Here is a 26,337-nt window from a genome sequence, read left to right as displayed (position 1 = left end):
ACTTGTCAATATTACTATGCTTCATTCAAAACAACATGTGAAACGTTGGATAGCTTGGTGATCTGCCTACATAGGCAGTATTTGAGGAAAGCTAACATCATTTACTATTACTCACCCTTTATGTTTGTCACTGGGTTTTTTGCAAAATGTCTAACCAATAAAAGTATTAAAAAGTGCTTGTCAACTTTGACAACACGGTATTTAATCATTTAAAAGGTACAGTGTTTTATATTCCATGAAATACAGTGAATTTGGACATCCGAGGATTCAGAAAGACTGTGACAATATTTAATTTAAAAGTAAGTAGGACCAATACATAAACAATTCATTAAAATAGTCATTTAAAAAAGTTTTCAATTCAATTTAAAATGATAAATCAATTTGACACATTTCAATTCTTCCCTTTATTTTGAGTTTCGGTTTGACATTTCATTTATAGCTGTAGTGTCATGTGAACAGTATGTCATGAGGTTTATTCTACAGTCAAGTGATTTCTTAAACACACTTGTTGGCACTTGTTCTGGTTCTTGTCCTACATTTTTCTTCTCGTAAGATTTCTGAACATTTGTGCTTGAGTTCTTTAACAGCCTTATCTCCTGAGATCTATTTCATGATGTAAAGGATTAAAATGAATAAATTATAAAAGTCTGAATTACATAATATTGTATGCTTATGTAAGCAGCATGAAAATTTCTTTTTACTCTGTGAGTCTGGACCCTAGTTGGTAAAGTGCCGGTCAATCCAGCTTGATCCTGTATAGATTTAAAAGTCAGGGATTTGAGAAGGACTCTGCTTGTATCATCGCATATGCTTATCCCGGCCCCTTTTCTTCTAAGCTGTGTGTGAGAGAGAGATGAAGAGAGAAAAAGTATTTTATCTAAAAGAAAAACCAACAACAATAATTTCACAATTGCATTCCATCAGTCTTGCATAGCTCCGATTTTCTTAACACCTTTTAAATAAGCAGGTACAGAACATTGTGTCTTATTTATCTGTTGACCTGGTTTGAAACATCAGAGAGTATACGGGTAAAGCTTTCTGCGTTGGAACATTTTGTGTACGCGCTAAAAAAATACCTTTTATGAAGAACTCTTACGTTCCTGATGAATGTTTTATGGTGATTGGTTTACCGGGGACGAGAGCTCGGCTGAAACAATCTCACGCTGATGTTAGCGCTGCAGTGAGAGGCTTGTGAATAGCTTTAATTGGTCTCAGTTTTAAGCTGTGTTTGAGGAGGTAGACTGCAGAGGGGGACCGGTGTTGTTGGCATGCAAGTCATGTCATTAATTAGCGGAGCTGAGTGTCCCTTCTTGAGCGCCGTACCTGAACCACTCGAGACCCACTGCCCTTGTTTACAATTAACACCTCGGCCCCTCTCAAGCAGAGATCTTCCTGTTGAGTTGGAGAAGATGAACTTTGGGTGTTTATCAATTGAAAATGGTTCAAGTCAAATGGTTAAACCAGCAGGGTTTTGAGTTTCCAAAGGACATTGTGTGTGTGTTTAAATGGAAGCAAGGCCATTTTACTAATCCTTCATTTATGGGTAGTTGACAAATAAACTGTATTTGTGTGATGTGGTGCGACATAGCAAAAATCGTAACACTTCAATTAACTATGTTGTTATTAACATTCCTTTATTGGCAAATTGGCTGTTTATTAGTACGTATAAAGCACATATTCTGCATGACCATACTCTACATACCTAATCCTACCCAATACTTAAACCTAACTACTACCTTACTAGCTATTAATAAGCAACAAATGAAGAGTTTTTTGGGGGAAAGTTGTAATTAATGGTTTGTTGATAGCGAGAATAGCCTCCTATACTGAAGTGTGACCAAATTTGGAAAGAAAACTCAAATCTCTCTTATGCTGTTTTATAGTATAAATGTAATTTTATTAATATAATATAATATTAACTGTAATATTCATATAATTATACTATTCATATTTTTTTTTTATCTATAGTAAAACATTATTTTGTACATATTGTGCATGAATCATTGGTACACACATTTTTTATACTTTTGTAAGCAGAGAAACACATGGGAAACATGCATAGACAAGGCAGACAGACAGAGACCAGATTTTTCTATATACACTATATTTATTTAAAATTTAATTATTATAATAAAAAAATATTTTACAATTTAGCATTATAATTGTATGTTATTACATGTCTATTATATTACATTATATTGACATTTTATGGGGCACAGTATAACTTCACAAATTCTTCCTTGCAAATGATGTTTCTACTGGCGTCACATTATGTCACTCAGTATATTAAGCACTGGATGAGCAATTCTCTTCAGACATTCAGCAACTTTACACAAGTCTGTTAATGCATTAGCTTCTGATTTATTTGCATTAGTCATCTGTGTAATTCGACATCAGAGGATAATGATTCGACAAAAGCTTGGGCCACCCGCACTGGAAACAGCTGTTTGTGGACATTCACAGCATTGTGCCTTTCCAGAAGTGCTCTAGTGCAAATGACAAAATGCACATTGTTAAATGAACGGAAGAAAACATAAGTCATCTATGGGAAAATTGGATTCTGCGTGATTATTGAAGCAGCTTTAAAGGGGAAATCCCCCAAGAGGCAGAATGTTTATTAAGGACGCCGTAAACAACTCTGCATCTGTCCTGAAGTTACATCATCATCATCGGCTTTTATTGTAATGTATTTTATAGTGAGGTTACCAAAAACCATTCCAGTGAATGCTGCACTGAATTGGGTTTGAAATCCACTGTCCAATGCAAAGACCCTTTGCTTTAATAGACTGTACTGTTAAATACTCATTGAGTATTTAATCAGTTGTTACTTACAGTATTATTTATATTTGACTTTAAAATGAAGATGGAAAGCAAATCCTGCAGCTTTGAATACCTAAGAAGCCAAAAGGGCTTTAGGTGTCGATATATTCTACTTGTTATCATAGTCTTGCTCGGTCGCTAAGTGAATGAGTTGTTTGACTCGCGTTTTTGATGAGTGGAAAGCACAATATATTTGGATCTACCCTGGGGAAATTTGTTCTCACACAAGCATTATTATGACAGACGGCACATGCAATTCCCAGAAGGGTTTGGATACTAATCACTAAACATAAATAATGAAGAGCAAAACAATAAGTCTTAATTCCACTGTGTCATGATTTATATGCAGTCTTTATCTTGCTTGATTTCAGTCCAGTTCTTGGGGACATACAGTAACATCGGGTCTTTCTTTTGCTTTACATGCACTTGGAATCATTTTTTTAAATAAAATGGCCTTATTCCAAACGTATTTAAATTGCAATCTACATTGTACAAGCTGTACATTTTACCAGTGTGCATACATTGGAATCACCCATGACCCATGATGCTTTGTGAGCAACATGTTGAGCTACACGCAATTGCTCTTTATCACATCTTGTTCTGCATAATATATCTATTAGGACTTACCTTACTCCAGATTTCCTTCCATCCGGACAAACAAGACCACAGGGATGGATTAATTAAAGTTAATTTGATACCTTCAATTCTTGTGCTTTTATTGGTTTAGTTCACAGAGATGTCTGCATTCCTTCCCAATGCTGTTGCTGTGTGTGATTTGTGGTTGAAAAGAGCAGGTGCTATGCTATCTGTCTGTCTATCTGTACATTGATCTTTCATCCTGACTGTTTTATGTGTAGTGTATAGATATGCCAACATTTATATTCATTGTCTCCAACAGAAATATTTCCATTTAATGCTTATATCTGCATATGCAGCAGAATTCATATTTTTGTATGTGGGAGTAGTTGACAAATAAACCGTAAATCTTTCATATGGTGTGACCTATTTGTGTATACTATATAGGGTACATTTAACTAATGAGCACTTTCTCACTGCTATACAATAGGGGCATTTGATATATTTTATGTTCATTTAAAATCAAATATTTGGGGGTTGATCAGTGTTTAAAAAAAACTATGACTTGCAACTTTTTTTTAAATGCTGGTGAGGAAAAAAGTTAATGTAGCACCAATAGAACATTAGAACATTTCACAAAATTTGTAAAGATATTGACATCGATTTTAGGTTCACTGCAAAAATTGCAATGCTGTATTAAAATGCAACACAGCAACGGCCACAATATCACTTAAAAAATGACTGGATCTGCACAACCTACAATAGCCAATGTTTTAGCCAGTATCTATAGCAAAAAAGAATTATTTTGATATCAAAATAAATAATGCAGCTCAGGAACATTAATCAATGAAGAATGATTGTGGTCACGTTCCACCGCAACTGTGACATTTGACTTCTCTGCATGTAATATACAAATTATGTTATCATTTGAGAGTCTCAACCGCAGGACCACAGCCGGTTAAGCTTCTGACATGTCATGGACATTCCAGAGTAAAAGCGTGCTCTGTGATATGCACATTCATTTTGGAAAGAAAGTAACACTTATAATAACAAAATATTTTCTTACGCGGACACAGGCAAGGAAATTAAGTCTCACATGCAATTGTACAAGAATACGCATCTGAGTTGGCATTTGATTATTAAAATAAATAATTGTATCATATGATCCATTACATTGAATTATTTTATACTGCCACTGGTCTTTTATTTAGACTAAGAAACATTTTTATGTTCAGGTGAGGAAACTGGGGTTTTGATCGATATCTGTAGGCTACACCGTGTCATTCCTTGGCTATATTTTGCTGCAGTATATTGCAGTAGCAGAATTTGTATACATTGAAATCCCACTGCAAAAAAATGATACTCTTACTTTGTCTGTAGTACAAATATCTAAACATTCTTAAATCAAAATTCAATTACTTGACAAGAAATGTGACCTAAGATATTTGGTCTAGTTTTATGAAAATTAATACAGTATAAGAACTAAGTACGTTTATGGTAAAAACAAGCAAAATAATCTGTCAATGGGGTGAGAAAATAAACTTGAATTAGGTACTTGAGAAAAAGATCAAACTAAATTCAAGTTTATGTTCTCACCCCATGGACAGATATGTTTTGCTTGTTTTTACCATAAACGTAATTATATACAAATAATTAAAATGCTAAGTAAGAATGTAATTTTTGCATGTATGTTTGTGTGAATCCATGCATGTATGTGTATAACAACAGATACTCAGAACTGGGAATAGTTGGCCATACACTGAATAAGGTCTGTTAGAGTCACTGCTTAACAACAAAAACATCCAGATCCCTAAACTTTGGCTCCTTCAGGACAGAGAAATTCTCTAGTCGCTGTTTGTCTTGACGACGGAAGCGGTTTAACTTAGTCAATTAGCTTTAATTAAGGACCGATGCTGCCTTCCTGTTGATTGATATTACAGAGGTCTGGCCCTCAGTCATGCTGTATGTATGTTTAACTCTCTGTCTGATTGGCAGCTGCTCCATGCCTCCTTCAAAGCTAAAGTGTTACATCTCCTGATTTTGAGCCTTTGAAGTCGAATGAAAACAGTTTAGGGCTTATAAAATGATATGAAGAGGTTTCGGATGCTCTCACAGGTGACAATGGTTCATGTTTGTGGACACCTTCAAGTCTCGATCTACTGGAATGTGTTAAGATGAGTTCATTTTGCTGAGGAGCATCCCCATCCACCTCTGATTCTCAGGTTTCAGGGCGATATTTAGACTTTTCTCACTCGCTCGTAATGTTCTCGTATAATTCTTGCTTGGTACTGAGCAGTCTCTCTGGGATAGGAACCAAGCTTTTTTCTGTTGTTTTCACTTTGTATGTATGTGTTTAATAAAGAGATTTTGTGTTCGTTTCTGTTTGTTTGGCTTCCCTGTAATTACAAAATGGAACTCTCTTTAGACGCTCTCGACGTCGCCAAGTTCAGCCTACTGTTGCCGTTGGTGTGTGTTTTTTAATTGATCCACTCCCAGTTTCTGGCTTTTATTTATTGCGGCTTTATTCATCAGTACTGTATTTGAAATGAGATTAATCGGAGGCTCTGTGCCAGTGAGCATTGCGGAGCTCTCCAGAAGGCTGTGACTCTCTAATTAAGGCCACGCCAACAATGAAACCAACATGTGAACCAAGAACCCTCCAGTGTGGAGCTGTTGTTTAAATAGGCAGATGATTCTTGTTAGAGTTCTTTGTTCATCTCTTTGTCATGAGATAAGCAGTGTTTGCTCTGTTTTTGGGGTGCCTGGGGTGAGTAACCCTACTATTTATGAAATGAGCAGGATTGAGACTCATTGGTCATGAAATGACCATCAAGAACAATTAACCAAGAACTAGAAAGATAACAAATGTCCACTCAGACTGACGATAAAACTATTTTTTCCCAGCTTGCGCATGGCACATTCACCTAAAACTGAACAAACACTGAATACTAAAGGTCTGGTAACTTTGGCCGCTTTTATTGGTCAAGGCACGCCCAAGAGACAATATGACTGACAGGTGAAGCTACCAATCAGTATTGCTTTGTGCCGCGTCATGTTTAGAGGCATGGAAATATCCATACAATAACAGACCGATGTGCAACTAGTAAGTTATGGAAGGCGAATCCTGCCAAATTTAAGTAAATAAGTTAAACAATGAAAATGAAAACCCGATCAACAATTTCATTATACACAACTGCGCGAACAAAATGTACCAAAATTAAATATAAAATGAAAAGATATTATAATCTGTCAAATTGAAAAAGAAAATGCAATTTGTGATTTGACATTTCATTTTCACTAAAATTTCGAGGCAAGAATGCCAATATGAAAATGAAAATTTTCATTTTATTACAAAGGTTTTAATTAATGCTCACACAATAATACAGACACAATTCAAATTAAAATGTAAAGTTTGATATAAATTTTTGTAACACGATTCAATAAGAGGAAGGAAGGAGGCGGGAATGGGCAAACGTACAACATTTTATTAAATAAACAAACAATAAAACAAACTTAAAATGCCGGCAACCACAGCCGGTTAAGCTTGTGACATGTCATGGACATTCAAGAGTAAAAGCGTGCTTTTTCGAATTCTCCAGAATGTCTGTGATATGCACATTCATTTTGGAAAGAAAGTAACACTTATAATAACGAAATATTTTGTCCAGGCCTGTTCCTCTCTCACTGACGATTCCGTCGCTCATCCTCTTATGCTCCCGATGCGTACAGCTGACGCTGGTTATCACTCACGGACCGGCCTCCAATCCCTGCTCTCGTCCCGCCTACCTCCCTGCAATTTTCTTTTCTGTTTTCTTTTCTTTTCGTCTTCATTTTCTGTTTCATTTTCAAGGTCAACCTGCAAATGTTAATCAGTGGGTGTGGAAGTAAAAAGCTAACATGAGGCTATAAACAGACTAGACTGTATGGTCGCACGATAGTATTAACGTCACCTCCACCAAGCCTCCAACAATTTTCTCAAACGGTATTAAAAATGTGTTTCCTGGTTATTTGTGTCCATTGTTTTATTTGTGTGATTTATTTGTGCAATGATGTTTAATGTCCCTGCCAAAAGGATGTAATTCGCTTTAGAAACTTGTCAGCAGCTACCGTTTCTAAGACACAATAGCTTTGAAAAATCATGGGTGTCTTTTATGTCATATAATGTCGAAATTTCATGAATTTATGTCGAATAAACGTGAAAATATTTAGAGGCTTTGTAAACCCCAGACCTTATTTTAGGCATTAAACCATAAAAACTTTTTAACAAAACATAGACTTTGGGGCGATGGAACCAGAAATGCTAACTCGCTTCCAGGTTTTGCAAACAAAAATATGTTATCCCTGCTGTACTGTTTATAAAACTTATTTTCATACAGTATAGTTATTGTTCTCTAGTCTCTCAGGGGATTGTGTTTTTGAGGGTTTTAAGTCAAATCTGATGTTCTATGTACAGTAAGGCCTGGTGACATCACTTGCTGTCTCTGTGCTGGTTGAGGATAAAACATTTTTATGCGTGTTCTGTAAGGTTGTTTAAGTTCCGCTGTGCTGTGTTTGGGGCACCGGGGGCAGGGTGAACCCTGCTGACGCATTCAACCTCCCCTGTGATCGGGGAGACAATATCACTGCACAATATGCAGCCATGGACACGCGCAAACACCCTCGCATATATTCCTGTAATGACTGCCACATTACACAAATAGTGTTATGTTGATCTTCATGAGGTTTTTATGTTTCCACTCACAACATTGGGGGAACTAGAGAGCAACATCTGGGTTGAGGGTAGATCGCATTGTATCAGCTTAAAATGCGACGGATTCATCTGTGAAAATGAATAGAAAACAACACATTAAACAAAATTTTTAAAAATATGAGGATATTATTTCTGCAAAACAACATGGAAAGGATCGAATAAGCAATTTATTTTGGACTTTCCACATCCGGCTACATATTGTCTGTCTGTCATAAGAAGTGACATAGATGTTCAAAGCTGCCTGTAGAACACTGAAGAAAAACAGGTTTCCACTTAAAGATTAGCATTTTCCCTGAATGGAACCAAGTTGGTCTCTGGGGTCTCGACGCTTTTCAATCAGGGCTGTAGTATCTTGGATGCTGACGTCATGGCAACGGGCTGTGTAGGAGCGCAATTGTAACACTCTCTAACTCGCCATCTTAAAGCATCTAAAGCTGAATACCAGTAAAGTGGCCGCTCTCAATGACCCGATTCTGTCCGCAGGCTGCGGGGCTTATCAATGGAGCCGGCTAGGTGACGTGCTGTGTCACTGAATAGCTTGTTAACAGAGCAGCGATGGACGCAGTTGTCATAGCGTCAGAGCAGCGATGACGGAAAATCATACCAGTGCTGGTTATGTGACCGCCAATTAGGTTTCAATTTTAGTGATTGACCTCTGATAAAGGTATTATATTGTATTTTTAGAATGATGTCATTGTGAAAATGTATCTTCATGCTTTTTCATGGGTTCTTAAAAATATGCCATTTGACCTTTTAAAGGATCAGTTTATGCGAAAATCAGACATCACGCTGAATGACAGAATTGACCATTGCTTTAATTAAGACTTTAATGAGGAAAAACATGTACTATTTTTTCCATATGCTTAATTACATTAATTACAACTTTGTGTGTAATCGCATGTGTTTGTCCGCAGGTATACATGAGTTCCCAGATGATATTTTTACCAACCAGGAGCGTCTTGATGGGGCTGTAGCTTTGCACGTTCTGTGTGTAAGTATCTCCACCATCATCACAGTAGATTACATGCCTGTCGTTAATGCTCAAATCTATTTATAAATTGCATGAACACTTAAAGTCACAAGTGTACAGTACATGTTCCATTCAAGCATCCGTTCAGCTTTTGAATTTACCTGTATTGTAACTTGTTCATTGGCACATATAAATGAATGGTGTTAATTGTCTGGTATTATTACATATGTGCTATGTTCTTAAACAGAGAACTGAGTATCAGACTTCAACTAAATTGAACAGAATGTCTTTGGCACATTGACCAGTCCGCATCTAAATGCTTTTATCTGAATTCAACAATTAAATAAGATCAGTTTTCCTGATTATCCGATCAATAATATCTTCACATGGTATTTTGTGAGTCTGCTCTGATCAGCAGGTGTGTTTGAGTAATTCATAAGAATAATATTCGGTTGCTCTTCTAGTGTAGATGTTTCTAGTGGTCTCACCATATCTCTTGTGCTGATGTGCTTCATGTCAAATCAGAATTTGAAGAGATCTTTATTCATTTGATGTTTTGCACTGTTTCTGGTTAGTAAATATTGCTACCATACAGATTTTAAAGAATATATCTGAATCATTCCTATATCTGAACCACCTATGCATCTTATGCATTTAATAAAATAGTCCTTGCCATCTTTAGTCACATGCATGTTTTAGATCTTTTGTTCTCAAACCATTTCATTGTAAGGCCCTTTTTTTAATTGAACCAAAAACCAAATATTTGATTGCATGTAATCTATGATAAATAAACAAAATCTGTGGCCCCCTGGATCCATCTTGGGGACCCCCATGGGGCCACGGCCCCTAGTCTGAGAACCACTGTTTTTTAGATAACCTATTAAAATATTTTTTATTTCCAGTAACATATGATCTGAGCTGTTATACCTCTATAATCTTCCTGTATGTATTAAGAATTTTAAAAGGAACTAAATTGATACTTAAACATATAGGAGCTTCAGCGATAAGGTCTTTGGAGCTATAAAAAAAGCCTTCTCTGAGCAATGACATTTTATATGATTTTATATGAGATAAAAATCAAGACTTAATTGTTTTTATGGAAGTCAGCATTATAGCACAAATCATGATGAGTGAGAGTCACGCCTTGACAAAATGTAGTAGTAAATATACATATAGCGTTCCTTCTAAGAAATGCGTCTAGTCGTAATGTTCCTCCCTGACTTTGTAAGTTATCACAGTGTGACTTTTCATCATGCATGCGGCTGTCTTGCCCCCATAGGCTACATCTGAGTGCATGTCTAAGTGAAGTGGCTTCTGAAGCAGGGACTCTGTGTTCCCTGCGAAATCCCCTGCAGGGTTGGCATTGTTATGCCGTGTTTAGATAGTTGCCCATGTGCACAGAAAGTGTATGGTACAAGCTGATGGAAAAAAACCTCTAAGACTCCCTCCAGCTGTTTACATGTTTTATTTATCTGTAGGGGCTTCGGTAGCCCAGTTCTGCCTTGTCAGAAGGTCAAGAACAGAAGCATGAGAAGGTAAGAGGAGGGATTACGTAACGGGAGTGCCATGTGAGCGTGGCACTGTGGCTGCAGAATAAGATGCACGGATTGGCAATGTGTTTGGTGGGAAAACCGTTGGCATACGGGTCCCATGGGTGGATGGGGGTTTGTTTTGACTTTGTGTGTTTTCATGCGCGTTTACTGCATGTATTGCACAGCAAGTTCCACAGCAAAGTCATTTAACACACACATAACATTTCCAATACAATGTTCTTTTCAATTTATGTGATTTTTAATAAGTAATATTGTCAGGGACCCAAAGTGTTTTGTTTGTATACAGTAGCCTATACATCCAAGTTGACGCTCATATGTGTGACTGTATGTTTTGTATGTACTGTAGGGAACATGACATCTGTGATTCGCACCCATCTAAACACACCAGATTTCGGGTCAACTAATCCTCAGCATAGACGCACCCACACACACACACACTGTTTTATGCAAAACATGTTTGCTTGTGCGAAAAAAAAGAAAACGTCGCTGGCAACCCTTATCCCGTCTCGCTCTGCATGCAAAGGTGCTGTGTCTTTCTATCATGAGGACACTTTCTAAGAAAAGGTCTGAATAGCCCCAGTAGACAACTGTTCCACTGAAGGGCAGATTTCAGATTGAGTTTAATGGTGTTGACACTCATGTGCTCAAATCTGCCCTCACGCAAGAATTTTGCCTTGCACAGATTTCACTCTCTTCCTGCGGTGGCTTCTTATGTAATGTTTCTATGAACTTACGGGGGCTTCTTAACAAGTAGCTGACTTTAAAGACTCAGGCATAATCATCAGGGTAGGGTACTTCATTTGGCTACATGAGGATTTAATCTCTACCTACGGTTTAAAGGAACACTTACCAAAAATTTTTTATAAAATACCTTTCTTTAACTTTTTCTTTGATTAAATGGATGTAAACAGTTACCAGGTGAAGCACCATTAAACATAGGATTAAACATTATTTAATTCTCTATTTACTCTTTCTCTATAGACTATGTATATGTTTTACGCTCTGGCACTGGTGTGTGACGACTACTTTGTGCCCTCTCTTGAGAAGATCTGTGAGGTAAGATCTTTATTGTCTCCCCGCCACAGTTTTGCATCACCACATGTTTTAGAACACGCTCTTTCTCATCTAGCGACTCCACCTTAGTGAAGATGTAGCAGGAGCCACGTTCATGGCTGCAGGGAGTTCAGCTCCAGAGCTCTTCACCTCAGTCATAGGTAAAGTACTACATAACCTTGGTGAAAACAGAACCATTGCAGTTGAACACCAGAGAGATCATGGCAGTGTATGAGCTCTCCTCTTCTTTCTGTGCAGGTGTATTTATCACTAAAGGAGACGTGGGAGTGGGGACGATCGTGGGTTCTGCCGTCTTCAATATTCTCTGTATCATTGGAGTGTGTGGGATCTTTGCTGGACAGGTGCTTATTATTCTACATGTCAACACACACAAAAGCGTTTTTGTTTTGGTCTAATTTGCTGAAAATGGTCAATGGTGCAAGACAGAATAATGCAACAGACTGACATCTGTCTGTGTGTGTGAACAATTTAAAGAAATACTGTTGACTGAGTCCAAGAAAGCATAGGCGTTTATTAGTGTGACAGATATTCAAATATACGATAGAGGCAAAATAGCTTCGGCTTTTATGGCACAAAACTGTCAACGTCCTCTTAAATAGTGGAGGTCTGCATATAATTCATTTATTCTCTGCCAGAAATTATCAGTTTATTGTTGAAAGTAAAACTGTTACTGCATTAAATTAAAGGAAAAGTTAATCTCAAAATCAAAATTGTGTTGTTTTTTACCCACCCACATGACGTTCATCATGTTTTAAGAAATCCCAGCGTCATTATTTTGGTTTGTTTTTCGCACATAAAGTATTGTGGTCGCTTCAAAAAATTAAATTGAGCCACTGTGAGCAGATGGACCAATTTAACAACGTCTTTAGTACTTTTCTGAAGCATTACAACAACTATAACCATGATGTCTATGAAGCAGCCTGGAAATCCCTCGGATGTCACCTAAAATGTCTTTATTTGTGTTCCGAAGAACAAAATGCCAGGAGGTCTAAATACATGTTGAACGTCATGTGGGTGAGTTAAAAATGACAAAAAAAAATTATTTTGAGATGAACTTTTCCTTTAAGAGCCTTTTGAAAAAATCCCTTTTTTAAACGTTGGAGTTTTTACTGTAGATGTGGCCATTCCAGTCCAGTTTCGGTTGAATTTCAACAAAATCAAACCCCAGGAGAGACAAAGTCATCCAACAGCAATGTGAAAGACTGACAGCAGGACAAGACACATGAAAACTGTGATAAAAATCGAGGTTATGACATAAAAAACTTTTTTTTTACTTTTCCTAATGTACAAATATGACTGTTGTATTGCTAAAAGTGAATGTGAACTTTTTTTCTTTGCAGTATTTCAGGTCTAAAAAAAGGCGGAGCATCTTTTCTGTTATTTTTCTCCAGTTTTAATTTTCGAAACGATATATCGATTATCGAAATGATATATCGATTATCGAAACGATATATCTTTATTTGAAAGATCCCTAACTTTTATTTGTTAGTGGTTCACAGAATAAAACAAAAATTTTAATTTTACCTAAACACATAATACTACATTGTTTAAAATAATTAACTCTTATTTTTTGCGGCTGTACTGTATAGAAATGTATACCTGTATGTGTGAAATTATGTATAGAAACTACATAAACTGATAAGTTGATTGCTGACAAGTCAGCCTCAACCCGTTATCCCTTCTGCAAATAAGACATTATTTTCCTTAAGAAAATGTAGTGTGCAACCATGATGAATTGTCAGCATCTGTGAGAGTATGTCACGTGAAGAAGACAGATGCACCCACCTTAAACCTCTTGCTTTAATAAAGCCATTACTGAGCACACACTGACACTGAGAAGAGGGCAGACTGCTCCCAGGGGTCAATAAAGGGAAGCTGATGAGGTCATTCATGTCAGCTGTGGTGTTACTTTGTCTTTTATCTGCTTCTTTGCTTTCCACTTCATTCGGTCATTCATACTCTGTTGGTTTAACCTCCTGAGACTCTCATAGATGGTTTTATACTACTATTATTATTTTACTATACATTACATGTGGCTACCTTACCAGTATATCAAAAACTGTGTTCATTATTACAATTAAACCATTTAAATCATAACATGTAACAAAAATATTTGATGCTTCCCAATTTTGTTGATCCAAAGCACACATTATTTCCTTTTTCCTCATGTTAATGTTTGGAATTCCTGAATTTGTCTGCACAGCTTTAACAAAAACATGTAAAGTTTGTGTTCTTTTTAAAATGTTTAACTTAGATGACCCAAGGTTTAAAGAAAAAAAATACTTATGCACATCCACCTGTGACCACACACATGAATGTAATTCTTTATTAATGCACCCAGGCTACACTTAACAATAATGTCAACGAACAATATTCATCTGTGCACGAATTCCACAAGAATTTTGCTATAAAAACATTACGAGTACGGTTTGTGTGGACTATTGGTGTCTTTATACACTCGCTTTAATATCTGGATGTTTTCTTTCTACTTAATAAAATTCGAGTCCTATATCAGTGATGCCAGTAAATCATTCCAAAAATGGCACAAGTCCATAAGACACTAACACACTTATGCACAGTCTATCAGAGTGAAGGAAAAACACATCTGCAACAATAGAGCTTCTGGTTGCCACGGAAACACAAAACGACGAGCGTTACCTGCGGTGAAGGTTAAGCTGTGCTGGCGCGAGCAATTGTGCGTCGCTTCCGACACTCTGACGTAGAGAATTGCTTTTTATAGCAGAAGCACGCTCCACAACATGACACAATCAGCGGAATTTGGCACAGGAAGTCATGTCCATATATGGTTCCCCGCATTCATTTCCATCACTCCATCTATTCTTTGTGTCATGCACCTCAAATTCCCACACCTTATCCCACACATAACAGGATAAAGGCATGACATTCAAAGTACAGACGTAAAGGCATCACAAGAGTATTTTAAAATCCTTTAAAACAATCAGATTGGAGAAGATTTATGCTCGCGCAGAGAAGGAGCTTTTTTTTATGTTGAATTATGTTTTGTGGCGCATGTAGTTTCCTTCACAGGGACGAATATTTATAATTCACAGACACATTTTCAACTGTTTGTAGGGTCATTGTTAGGGCCTGGTTGATATCCTCTGATTTGTCATTTAACTTTGGGCCTACAGTGAGGGAAATAATGATTTGATCCACTGCTGATTTTGTAGGTTTGCCTGCTTACAAAGAAATTAAGGGTCTATCATTTTTATGGTTGGTTTATTTTAACTGATGGAGACAGAATATCCCAAAAAAGTTATATAAAGCTTATACATTGATTTGCATTTCAGTCAGTTAAATAAATATTTGATCCTCGAGCAAAACATAACTTTGTACTTGTTGAACAGACCCCTGTTGGCAAGCACAGAGGTAAGACATTTCTGATAGTTGGTCAGTAGGTTTGCGTCAAGATACATTTTAGTCCATTTTCTATTGGACTAGGGCCTTAGAGACTGGCTAGGACATTTAATGTGCTTCTCCTTAAGCCACTTTTTGGTTGTCTTGACAAATGTTTTGGGTCTTTGTCATGTTAAAGGTACATCCACATCCATCTTCAGTGATCTAGTTAAGGGGAGGAGGTTCTCGTCCAAGATTTTACGGTGCATAATAATATATGTAATAGCACCAACAAATGTCTCCTTCTCACCAAGCTTCTGTCTGTTGCCTATTCAAGGTTGGTGAAGGTCTACAATCTTGTCCCTGACATCCTTTGAAACTTATTTGGTCTTCACCATGGTGGTGGAGAGGTTTAAATGGAAGATACAGATTCTGTTGGCAGGCATCTTTTATATACATAACATGCTGACTTAGGAGTACTTTATTAAAGTGACGGGACAAATCCGTGGTCCATAAAGGCACATAACCAATCTGTGGAGTCAGAATTCTTGCTAGTTGGTAGGGAATCAAATACTTATTTCACTGACTGAAATGCAAATAAATTGATATCCTTTATCCTAGAAGAATCTGGGGAAAATAAATATATATAATGGTCAATGAACCTACCATAACAATTATAGACCCTTCATTTCATTGTAAGCAGGCAGGAAACTTACACAATCATTAGTGGATCAAATCATTATTTCCCTCAATGTAAATGATTTCTGTCACCACAAAAATATGTAGTTCATCGAGGAGTATGGTGGAATTTCATTTTTAGATTAAGTTTTGAAACCCCCTGAGACTGGCTTCACCCACTTTATCTCTCTTACTTGCCTTCAGGTGTGTTTTGCTGGGTATGTTGTTTCTTCATTGCTTATCCTTGCCTTCTCTCCCATGTCGATACAGGCAGTACAGCTCTCCTGCTGGACACTAATGAGAGACTCCACATACTACACTATCTCAGTGGCCACTCTGATCGTGGTGAGTAGAACTCGAAGTGGCTTATCTTGCTCCCGTAAAGCCTGTAGGTCTCCTCATGCAGTTGGAGAGGAGAACCAAGTGGCTCTCCTGTGGGGCTCGCGGCCTGCATCGCAGGCCTCTTATTTGCCCACACTCTGCTTGAGATCCAAACTCGGAGGGACAACAAACATGCACCTAGAACACCCTGAGTAATAGAGCTGTTACTCAAAGCACATTATTAAAAATCGAATTTAAATACAGAAGGTATTGAACAGTAACGCTTTCCAATTAAAGCATAGAACAGCGTCTGATTTGCATTGAAATACGTGAAAGCCTCTTCAGGTATGAATATGCATGAATATGACTCTATTTTGGTGTGACCATCTCACCAGGTTGATTGCATATCCTGTACATAACCTGCAAGATGTCTTTGTTTGTAACATAATAAAAAATATTAATAGGATTTTATTTTCATTTACAATTTTTAAGTTACGGATATCATTATGAAAAGGAATAAGTCATTAACATTCTCTACAATGAGGCACACTTGTAGTTTTGACAATGTTAACTCCTTTGTATTTGCTGGAATAACAGATGGTATGGTGGATCATAAACAAACTCCATTGTTCATGCCAGCTAAAGTGCATTCTGTTATTAAAGCCATAGGGGGACATACCAACTTCTAAGACATTCTAGAGTTCATGTTTATTTTGGATTGAAACTTTTCACCCAAACAAGTACAAAATAGGTACAAGGTGCTCAGTTGTTTACATTGAAGGAAGCATCATGGAAACATTAGCATTCATCTCAGAATAAAAAAATGAAGGCCTGTATTACAGTTAGCTAAGCTTGCCCACTGGTGGTGAGTTAGAGACAGTACAGCGGAGATGTACCGAAATGTTTATTTTTAGTTTTAATTTTGCTCTGTTTTTCCTTTCAAGTTCATCTATGACGAGAAAGTGACATGGTAGGATTATTCACTTTTCATTTCACAGTTCATTCACATTCTGTGTTTGATTCAGTTACATGTAGATGTATCTTGTTTTTCATGTAGATGTATCTTGTTTTTCAGGTGGGAATCACTCATCCTGGTATTGATGTACCTAGTTTACATTATAATAATGAAGTAAGTTGGTGAACATTTTCCACTATTACAAGTATTTATTACTTGATGCCAGTGAATCAAATTTTCGCTTATTTTATTCTGTGTTTAACAGATTGAACTCACGGGTGGTAAACTATATAGAACGACGGAAAAAGAACTCGGGAAATCTGGGTAATGGCACAGCGAGTAACACAGACATCGACGACGGGTGTGATGCTACCGTTGTGCTGCTTAAGAAAGGTGAACGTAATGGTGTTTGTAATGTGTCAATACTATTAAATCTCACAGTATAATACCATTTTATGGTAATACCTAGAATGCACATACTGTATTAATATACATATTGTTTTTCTGCTCCTTTTAGCAAATTTCCAAAGAAAACCATCAGTGCTGATGGTGGATGAACTCCTCTCTGCATACCCTCACCAGCTGACCTTCTCTGAGGCCGGAATGAGAATCATGATCACCAGCCACTTCTCACCCCGCACACGTCTCACAATGGCCTCCCGAATGCTCATCACAGAGGTCAGTATTAGAAACACCTGAGCACAAGTACCTTTACACTTGCGTAAATGAAACTAATGGTTTGTGTTTGTGACTGCAGAGGCAACGTCTAATAAATAGCCGCTTTAGTAACGGGGATTCAGATGTGACAGTGAAGATCCCAGGAAAACGCGGGGTGGAAAATGGACTGGCGGGACTGAATGGGCGTAAGGGAGTTCACCATGACGACGACAGGGGAGGACCTGAAGCTGGCATTGATACAGAAAACGAGGACAATGAGAACAACGAGAATGATGATGAGGAAGAGGAGGAGGATGGGAATGAGGGACCCTACGTGCCATTCCGCTGCCCCGGTACATTCCTTTGTTCTGATTTATACTGTTTTTAACAACTAATATTGAACTACAAACACGTTTTCCTAATATGTTAAAAAATATATCTTCTGAATATCTAATGTTCCAAAATATTTGATGATGTGCAGGTGGTGGCCTTAATAAGCTAAAGTGGCTGCTGGCCTGGCCACTGAGTCTGCTGCTGTTCTTCACTGTGCCCAACTGTGCCACACCCCGCTGGGAGCGCTGGTACATGGTCACCTTCATCCTATCCACCCTCTGGATAGCGTTCTTCTCTTACATCATGGTGTGGATGGTAAGATAATCCTGTTGTTTCCCCACACAAATGCAAACTTCTTAATAATCATCTGTTAATGCTCAGTGGTTTAGTGAAACTCTGGTCACAGGTCACAGTGATTGGTTACACTATGGGCATCCCTGATGTCATAATGGGGATCACTTTCTTGGCTGCTGGCACCAGTGTTCCTGATTGCTTGGCCAGCCTTATTGTGGCACGGCAAGGTAGGAACAACTCATTTGAAACGGTTTCTATGTTTGCAAGGCTCTTACAATAAAACAAAACCTTCCGTGATGATTCTCAGCTGTCAGATCTCTCAACTTCTCAATGTTTTTCAGGGATGGGTGACATGGCTGTATCCAACTCCATTGGCAGTAATGTGTTTGATATCCTGATTGGTCTTGGTCTGCCCTGGACCATCAAGACTTTAGCTATTAGCTATGGCTCCACAGTAAGCAAATCATTTGCTCTTTATTTTTAATGATAAACTTCCAAACGCTGAATGAGCAATGACATAAACAATAAATATTCAATAATTTTTTCTATTATATTTTCTTTGCTATATAACCCCAGCTGCAGTACCTAAGGGTTGGTTGTTTTAAAAGAATAATATTTTGTTTACAAGACAGGTTTGTTGGCAGTGTTCAAGTGTGCAAATCACATTAAGGCTAAAATACACTACAAGACTTTTGCTCAGATTTTGCCCAGATTTTCAGTCTGGACTTGTTACAGAAAGTCTTTGCCAGTCTGCGTATTTGATCAGTTCCTGTGTTTTATCTGAAACTGTCAATAAGTCCGCAAGTGTATGAAGTCTAGTTTAAAATAAATCAGTTCAGATTTTTAAAATCTCTATCCAGACTAGATCTGCTTAGAAGTTTGCATTATATATTATGTGCAGTTATGAATTTTTTTTGTGGGAGGAAGCACACAAGTGGAAATTTTCATTAATCAAATCTTTGTGTAGACTACATGTTTGTCTACCTCTGGCCTAAATTGATCGCACATGTTGAGTGCAGGAGAACATTTTTCCCTGTCTAAGTAACATAAACAAAAAGTCTTTGTCTAAAATGATCTTCCAACAATCTCTATTTGCATAAGTTTTAACATACTTACTAAATCACTTTTCTGCCCAGATTCACCTGAGCAGTAAAGGTCTCATTTACTCGGTCGGGTTGCTGTTGGCATCTGTTTTTCTCACGGTACGTCTAAAGCAATCACTTGAATGTCGCTCATGTGTTTATGCAAAGCAAGAAAGTTGTTTGATCTCTTTATTGACTCTTTCTCTCTCACTCAGGTTGTCTCTGTACATTTGAATAAGTGGAAGCTGGACAGACGGTTGGGTTTCTTTTGTTTGATGATGTACGCTGTCTTCCTGTGTTTTTCCATCCTCATTGAGTTCAACGTATTCACCTTTGTCAATCTGCCCACCTGCCGTGAAGAATGAGATAATGACGAGTCTCAGCACTCTTTCTTTGACCTTGCAAGGACAATGGCACAAGTTCTCGATCAGAGACAGACCGGCTCTAGTTCTGAAGGAATATTTATTTATTGATCTAGATTTTTCTTTACAATGGGTACATGGATGGAGTCTTTAGGTCTGTGTTATAGGACAGAGAGGAGATGAGAGCATTTGTGTTTTGAAGAACGGTCCGGTTGACCAATATCTTCTGACGGGGAAAGATAAAAGATGACTACTGCCTGGATTGATGTGAATACTTTATTTCTTTTAAATATTTTGCATATTACATATTTAAAGAAGATGATCTAAATGTATTTTATGATGGGATTTGTTTAAATAGCTGCTAATGGACTGAAGAGGACTTTTAAATAATATTGGTAAAATATAGATTTATTATTATGCTGAAAGGTACTGGTGACCTATAGTGAGTACGGTGCCGAAGTGGTGAATCCTCCGGTTTAATTTGGGCATTACACAAGTCACTACCTTCCACCTGCATATCACAGAACGATCTAGCGGATCTGAGGTCATTGATCCCTCCGCATTTGAGAAAGCGTTTACTTTTCAGAGGAGAAAATGAAGAAGATAGATCATATCAGATCAATTTCAGTCGAAAATATTTGCACCACTTTTTAGCGGAGACAGCGGGCGTTTGTTTGCACCTGTGTGTAAAAACATGTTGGAACTCTACCACATACCATGAACATCTACGTTTATCTTGTGTGATATAATGGGTTTCTATAGATGTGTTTATGTTTAGGACTCTAACACTCTGTATATACTGAAACAGAGAAATGTTTATTTATTAATTTATTGAAAACTATTTATGCACATTACTTTCCTTGACATACTGAAACGAAACCAACCCACAGCTGTCCCAAAGAACAGACCGTTCAACCAGTCAACCTTTAGTCCTGCAGAGCTTGCGTGCAAGCTTTTTCTACTGGATTTCTTCGTTTCGGAATATTTGATGCACCCTTTAGATGCACCTTTGACTCAAAACATAAATCAGTTTCTACTATTTGATATATGTGTGACATGACATGATAGGTAATTACAGAGGACATTTTTGAACACTTAACACTTTGGCAGGCAAGTAAGGAATATACAGTATATATTTTATACTTAACTGTTTTGACATGTAGAAACGGCCCATTCCCTTTTCAGAGTGAATGGATGGAGTGCGCCTGGATGAAGCAGCTGATTAGCAGGAAACGTGTCCTGGTAAAATGAAGCTAACGTCTGTGTAACCGAGAGTCTGTTTTAAGTAGGATGTACATTTGGAAATTTCCTGTATAATAGGTCAGGTCACTTTTTGTTAGCATGCCGCATTTAGAGTTGGAGCTTATGTGCGCTTTTGTAAGTCGCGGTAGCTCAATTGTTGGTATATTTTAAAAGGCCACTTTAAATTCTTGTAAGCCTCTGTTTCTGTGCATATCTGATCACAGCTGTAAGCTTTTAACTGTGGCACAATATGTGTGAACTTTCAAGTTTCTATTTGTTCTCTCACATTATAGAGGTTTTTAGTGAGTTGACAAGGTAGCGAATCTATGGACTGTTTTAGTCTAGTTCATGCAGGTTTTCTAGTCTGAAGGCACATTACAGGGAATTTGGGTTTTATGCACTGGCTAAAACTGGTTGTTTTGTCTGTCATATTTTAAGAATAGAATTTAGGTGAAATAGAAACATATCTGGAAGAGTATTGCAAAATATTTTTATCACAAAGCAACTTTGTATTTTGTATCGCGAAATGTTTAGAAATGCTTTTAAAAGTCTGTAAGGTGTGCTTCAAGTGAACATATTCTTTAGCTCATAAATATCAACAATTTGTCACTTTACCGTCAGCATGGTTTCAAGTCAAAGTCAAAGACACAGTTTATAGTATATTACATTTATCACAGATACAAAATGCTGGCAGAGATTATAGAAGCAATTCCATTTTGTAGTTCATTATGGAGAAAGAAGAGCTCATGATAAAAACTGAGGCCTAGTTGCCCCCCCCCAAAAAAAACCCAGCAGGTCTAAGATTTAAGCAATGTGCTGTTTCTAGTTCAAATAAACTAGGTTTAATCCAAGTAGAGTGTACTTTATGGAGAGGGGGTTGGGTGATGAAGATTGGTAGGTAATTATTCTTCATTAAGCAGGTAATTATAAGAACAATGTCAGCAAGGCAGGGTTTTATTAAAAGTGTGTGTTTCTTTGAAAGAAATAAAAGACATGCAATAATATTTAGATTTGTTACATTTTTTATATTTTTTCTTGTTCATTCTGAACATGATCCATCACATTCTTGAGTCATATATGCTATATAAGTATTTCAGTAAATCTGTGTGGACTCTAAGGAAAGTAAAAAGCGAGGCTTTGAGATGCAGTAGGATTGACTACAGAATTTCTGCTACATTGTCATACTTTCAAGTCAGACCACTGCTGTCTGCTGGGTTGTGGGAGATTCTGAAAACATTCTGAAACTTTGTGTTTATTGCAATTTCAGCCGTATGTTAAAATAATAGTCTACAAATTAATTTATTATTAGACACTGAACAAAGTTCACTTTTAGAAGTCTTGCTGTTCATTTTTACGCACAAATAATAACAATAATAATAATAATAAAAAAATGAGGGCATGCACAACCAATTAGCCCACAAGTAGACAGGTTTCGTTCGTATTTCATTTTCTTGTCTGCTGATATTTCTTCATTGATTCAGGCATATTTGAAACAAAAATGTGACTTTTACAGGTTGATTGCATTGTTGATGTACATAAATATACATTCATTTTTGTCCTCGCCTGTATATCTGTTGATTCTATTTTCATAGATACTGTACAATGTTTGGGTCCTTTATTCTTTATTTTTGATGTCGTTGTGTTCAGGGTTTTACACCCTTGGTTTGCAAAATTGCATGGGACATTAAATATAATAAATTATTTGTTTATTACTATTACACATTGTTGAGCACTGGACATACAGCTGTGGAATTAGACCTTTTAGATTATTGCATGTTTGGTTTTTCATTTTAAGAGAACTCTTCAATGACAGCATAAAGCAGATATTTATTTCAGAGTTACTGATGTCTTCTGCAGTTCAGGATTCATTTAAAGAACGGTGGTTGGCTTTATGTACTAAACTTTTTTTCTTCAGGTGTTTAAGTTGTATATCAGAGTACATTTTTATCATAATTAAAACGATCTTTGCTGAATTAAGCGTTGTTGTCATCATTAAAAATGTCTCGAACTACAGGGGTGGTGCCAAAATGATATGGCGAGACGTCAAAGGGGCTCCTACTGTTTCATATTCCTAAAAAATTATTCTTGTGGTGTTTTGTGTCCATGTTTAATATTTTTTAAAGATTTTTTGAAGGCATTTTTAAAACATTTTCCAAAATATTCTGCAGAAGAAAGAAAATAATACAGAATTGAAATGACAAGATGGCGTGTAAATGATGACAGAATGTTCCTTTTGAAGGTGAACGACTCCTTAAAAGTCTACATTATAGGGGGACCATGCCATTGAATATTAAATAAACCAAATGTTGCTTGTTAGAAAATGTACAAATACTTTTTTACAGGTTTCTGTAAACATTATAATGCCTGATACAATCGACTATAAATGAATTTACTGCTGTGTTAATTTTATTAGTCTTTCGCGTATTAAACTGAACGCTATCTAAAAAATGCCCAGTGACGTCACCGGCGTGTGGGAATTGTAGTTCATTTAGGTGCCTCAATGTTCCGCCAACGTTACTGTGACGTTGCTGTAACGTGGTACGCGCGCTCGCTGGGAAACGCTTTGTTTAGCATTTCCGCATATTTCTCTAAAATATCGCATTTTTAATTAAGAATCAGATCCAGTGTTTAATTCTGCGGTAAATTCACATTAAACCAGCGCTTCTATAAATGGAAGCAAACAATGTAAGTTGCTCAGACTGGGCCGTAAACAGACGGGCGGAGGGTCTGGTGAACAAGCAGGAAGACATGGCAGTGGGGACAGTCCAGGGACCCTCAGAAAACATGCATCCTCTGCCGAGCGGCAACAGCTCAGGAGACATCACGGGACGGGCTGAGATGAACTTCCACGCGGATTCAGAGTCCTTCAAAACTGCAGCGATGACGGTGAAATGCATGCACGAGGAGGAAACATCACCACCAGGTTAGGCGGTGAAGATGATCGTAACATAAAACTTTAGTCTATTCATTTTCCTTCAGTAAGTGAAAATCTGTATAGGTATAAAATATGATCACATTTAAACGTTATAACAAGGTTTACTTAAATGCTATGGATGAATAATAGCAGATATTGAAATGCCAGTGAAATTAAAATGTAAAATATATTTCTAACTACTAAATATCAATCTACATTTACATCGGATTAAGATGCATCTATCCAAAATAAGTTTTTAAATGAAGAATACCACAGGCATGTCTGTCTGTCTGTCTGTATCTCCTCCTTCTAAAACCTAAACCATGTTTTGTTTTGTTTTTCGACTACAGAGACAGCAGCCTATAGACAAATCATATCTCTCCTTATTGAGATTAAGGAGGAGCAACAGAGGCAGTGGGCAGTCTTGAAAGATCTGCAGGCCAGGGTTCATGGACAGGTGTGTGAAGAAGAGGAAGAAGAGCTGGACATGGATCTGCCACTACTGACAATGGAACAGCTTGATAAAACAGAACGACATTTAGAAGATTCTGAAGCACAGAGGAGAATGGTACTCACTGATAAAATAAAATATCGTTGTTATGAAATTTCACAAATAGCAAACACAGGTTTACATAGAAGACGGGATGCTGTACTCTGTACACGGGTTCTATAATAACACATTATTTACAGGTTGTTACTCTGTAAACGTTGATCTTTTTTGTAATTTAATTCATGTTTTAATATTCCATAGGTGTCACACCTCTCACGCATGGGTGGAGCCACGGTAGATGACGCGGTTCGGCGGCTCATGCACGCCGTTCTCTCTTATGATTTGGGCTCAGAGCTCAACTGGGTTGGCAGGGGACAGAAAAGAAGCTTCAGAAACACCAGACTGCAGGGTGTTTTATTCCGTAAGCAATCTTTAAAATTATATTTTGATACCTGCATTGCCTTTTTGACAAGAACAAGGGACTGTACAGTATTTGCAGTCAAAAGGTACTCTGGCATGGTCAAATAAGCAAGTTAGAATGCTGTCATGGGGGTTTTACTTCCCTCACATACTGTAAGTCAACAATTTGTCTATAATGTTTAAAAGAAAGATCTTTGGTTTACTCTGTTCTCCGCAGGTGCTTTGAAGAGGACACCTGTAGGAAAGGAGGCAACACACCACCAGTTTGCTGATGTAGTGAAGAAATGGTTGCGGTTTGCCCCTTTCAGACAGAGAGGAAGTGGACGAAGACAGCACTTGAAGCCTGTTGAATTCATGTGTCCCAAATATCACAGTACTTTGGAGGACTGTAACCTGCAATCTGTGGAGGTTCAGGATTCAATATAGAAGCATTAAAAAAGGCCCATCTATGTGGGAAGGTGGACTAAGTAAATCAAAAATCGACAAGAGCTTGAAGGGTTACACTGTAGGTGAAAATGTTTTTATTCCTATTACATACTGTGTAGTCTTGACTACTTGCTGTGTAATAAATACACATGAAATTATTAAAATATAGTTTTGTTACTGGGGCTATAGATGTATAGATCCTAGTAATGGGTATGTTATGATCTTTATTATAAGCCCCAGGAACATTTGATGTATTTCCATTGAATCACAGGTGCCAGATAATTTCAAGTTGCTTTTTGATATAGGTTTTGTAGTCAGGCGAAACACGCACACACAGTGAGTTACAGACAGAAGATTAAAGAGGATAAACAGAGGTAATATATACTGCAGATTTATCAATTCTTATATGGGGTAGTAATAATCACCAATTTTTTTTTCGTAACAAGTACAAAATTCTAAAGCTGAATTCAAAAGCTTTTTACTGCCATAAAAAACATTAAAACGAAGGATTTATTAGGAATGACATCACAGGTATCTGTATCAGCATATCGTTTTCAAATGATTGGTGTTGAGATTAATAAAACTCTTTGAATTCTCTTTGAAATTCTTTCAACCTGGAGTTTTTTCAATTGATCTGTATCAGAAAAACAGTCAATCGTAATGATTTTGTAACCCTACCTATTTTTATAGATGCAGTCCTTAAACAATTAAATAAATAAACATGGGTCATATATTTCGATAGACATTTATGTTTATTTTCAGTTTTTTGTCAACTATGCTTAAAAAACTAATGGATTTAATGGTATGAATTATAGTATATATCTCTGTGGGTCTTATGTTGTGTTCTTTTGGTGGGATGTTACCTGGCTAATGAAAACAAATAGAAGACCATTCAATCCTACTGGAACAAGACCCAAACACACTTCAGGGAATATTTTTATCTCGTTATAATGGCAAACAGCCGATGGTTTATTATTTTGTATTGGTTTTTTTTCATGTTGGAACTGCAATCTCAGATAGTTTTCCACTGATTTCCGGTTCTTTCATGTTGCTCGGGTTAGCA

At 37.1% G+C, this 26,337-nt stretch overlaps 2 protein-coding genes across 2 annotated transcripts in view; both read left to right on the top strand.

The window, feature by feature from the left end:
* The window catches only part of slc24a3 (solute carrier family 24 member 3), a 64,142-nt gene extending 41,149 nt beyond the window's left edge, over positions 1-22,993 (top strand). Inside the window, exons 3-17 of the mRNA XM_079473590.1 lie at positions 9,061-9,137; positions 11,651-11,725; positions 11,799-11,883; positions 11,981-12,084; positions 16,049-16,123; positions 17,044-17,069; positions 17,175-17,228; positions 17,320-17,447; positions 17,572-17,732; positions 17,812-18,064; positions 18,193-18,359; positions 18,451-18,565; positions 18,680-18,792; positions 19,475-19,540; positions 19,636-22,993. Coding sequence (XP_079329716.1) covers positions 9,061-9,137; positions 11,651-11,725; positions 11,799-11,883; positions 11,981-12,084; positions 16,049-16,123; positions 17,044-17,069; positions 17,175-17,228; positions 17,320-17,447; positions 17,572-17,732; positions 17,812-18,064; positions 18,193-18,359; positions 18,451-18,565; positions 18,680-18,792; positions 19,475-19,540; positions 19,636-19,785 — 1,649 coding nt within the window. The 3' untranslated portion in view covers positions 19,786-22,993. The remainder of the gene's footprint in view (positions 1-9,060; positions 9,138-11,650; positions 11,726-11,798; positions 11,884-11,980; positions 12,085-16,048; positions 16,124-17,043; positions 17,070-17,174; positions 17,229-17,319; positions 17,448-17,571; positions 17,733-17,811; positions 18,065-18,192; positions 18,360-18,450; positions 18,566-18,679; positions 18,793-19,474; positions 19,541-19,635) is intronic.
* Positions 22,994-23,227: 234 nt separating this feature from the next.
* LOC306903996 (uncharacterized protein) lies at positions 23,228-26,018 on the top strand. The gene is made up of 4 exons (XM_079473591.1): positions 23,228-23,947; positions 24,289-24,506; positions 24,690-24,849; positions 25,066-26,018. Exons 1-4 carry the CDS (start codon positions 23,695-23,697, stop codon positions 25,272-25,274), a joined length of 840 nt encoding a protein of 279 aa, XP_079329717.1. The 5' UTR covers positions 23,228-23,694; the 3' UTR covers positions 25,275-26,018.
* Positions 26,019-26,337: the final 319 nt, after the last annotated feature.

Source organism: Barbatula barbatula (assembly GCF_947034865.1).
Source record: "Barbatula barbatula genome assembly, chromosome: 14".
NCBI lineage: Eukaryota > Metazoa > Chordata > Actinopteri > Cypriniformes > Nemacheilidae > Barbatula > Barbatula barbatula.
The sequence above is the reverse complement of the archived record's forward strand: the minus strand, read 5'-3'. Positions and strand labels throughout refer to the sequence as shown.

What these genes read in the sequence shown, in the direction of transcription:
- LOC306903996 (XM_079473591.1), top strand. Translation starts at nt 23,695, where the DNA reads ATGGAAGCAAACAATGTAAGTTGCTCAGACTGGGCCGTAAACAGACGG. An exon ending in CTGAAGCACAGAGGAGAATG is followed by an intron (nt 24,507 to 24,689) that starts GTACTCACTGAT and finishes AATATTCCATAG; the next exon opens with GTGTCACACCTCTCACGCAT. An exon ending in ACTGCAGGGTGTTTTATTCC is followed by an intron (nt 24,850 to 25,065) that starts GTAAGCAATCTT and finishes TGTTCTCCGCAG; the next exon opens with GTGCTTTGAAGAGGACACCT.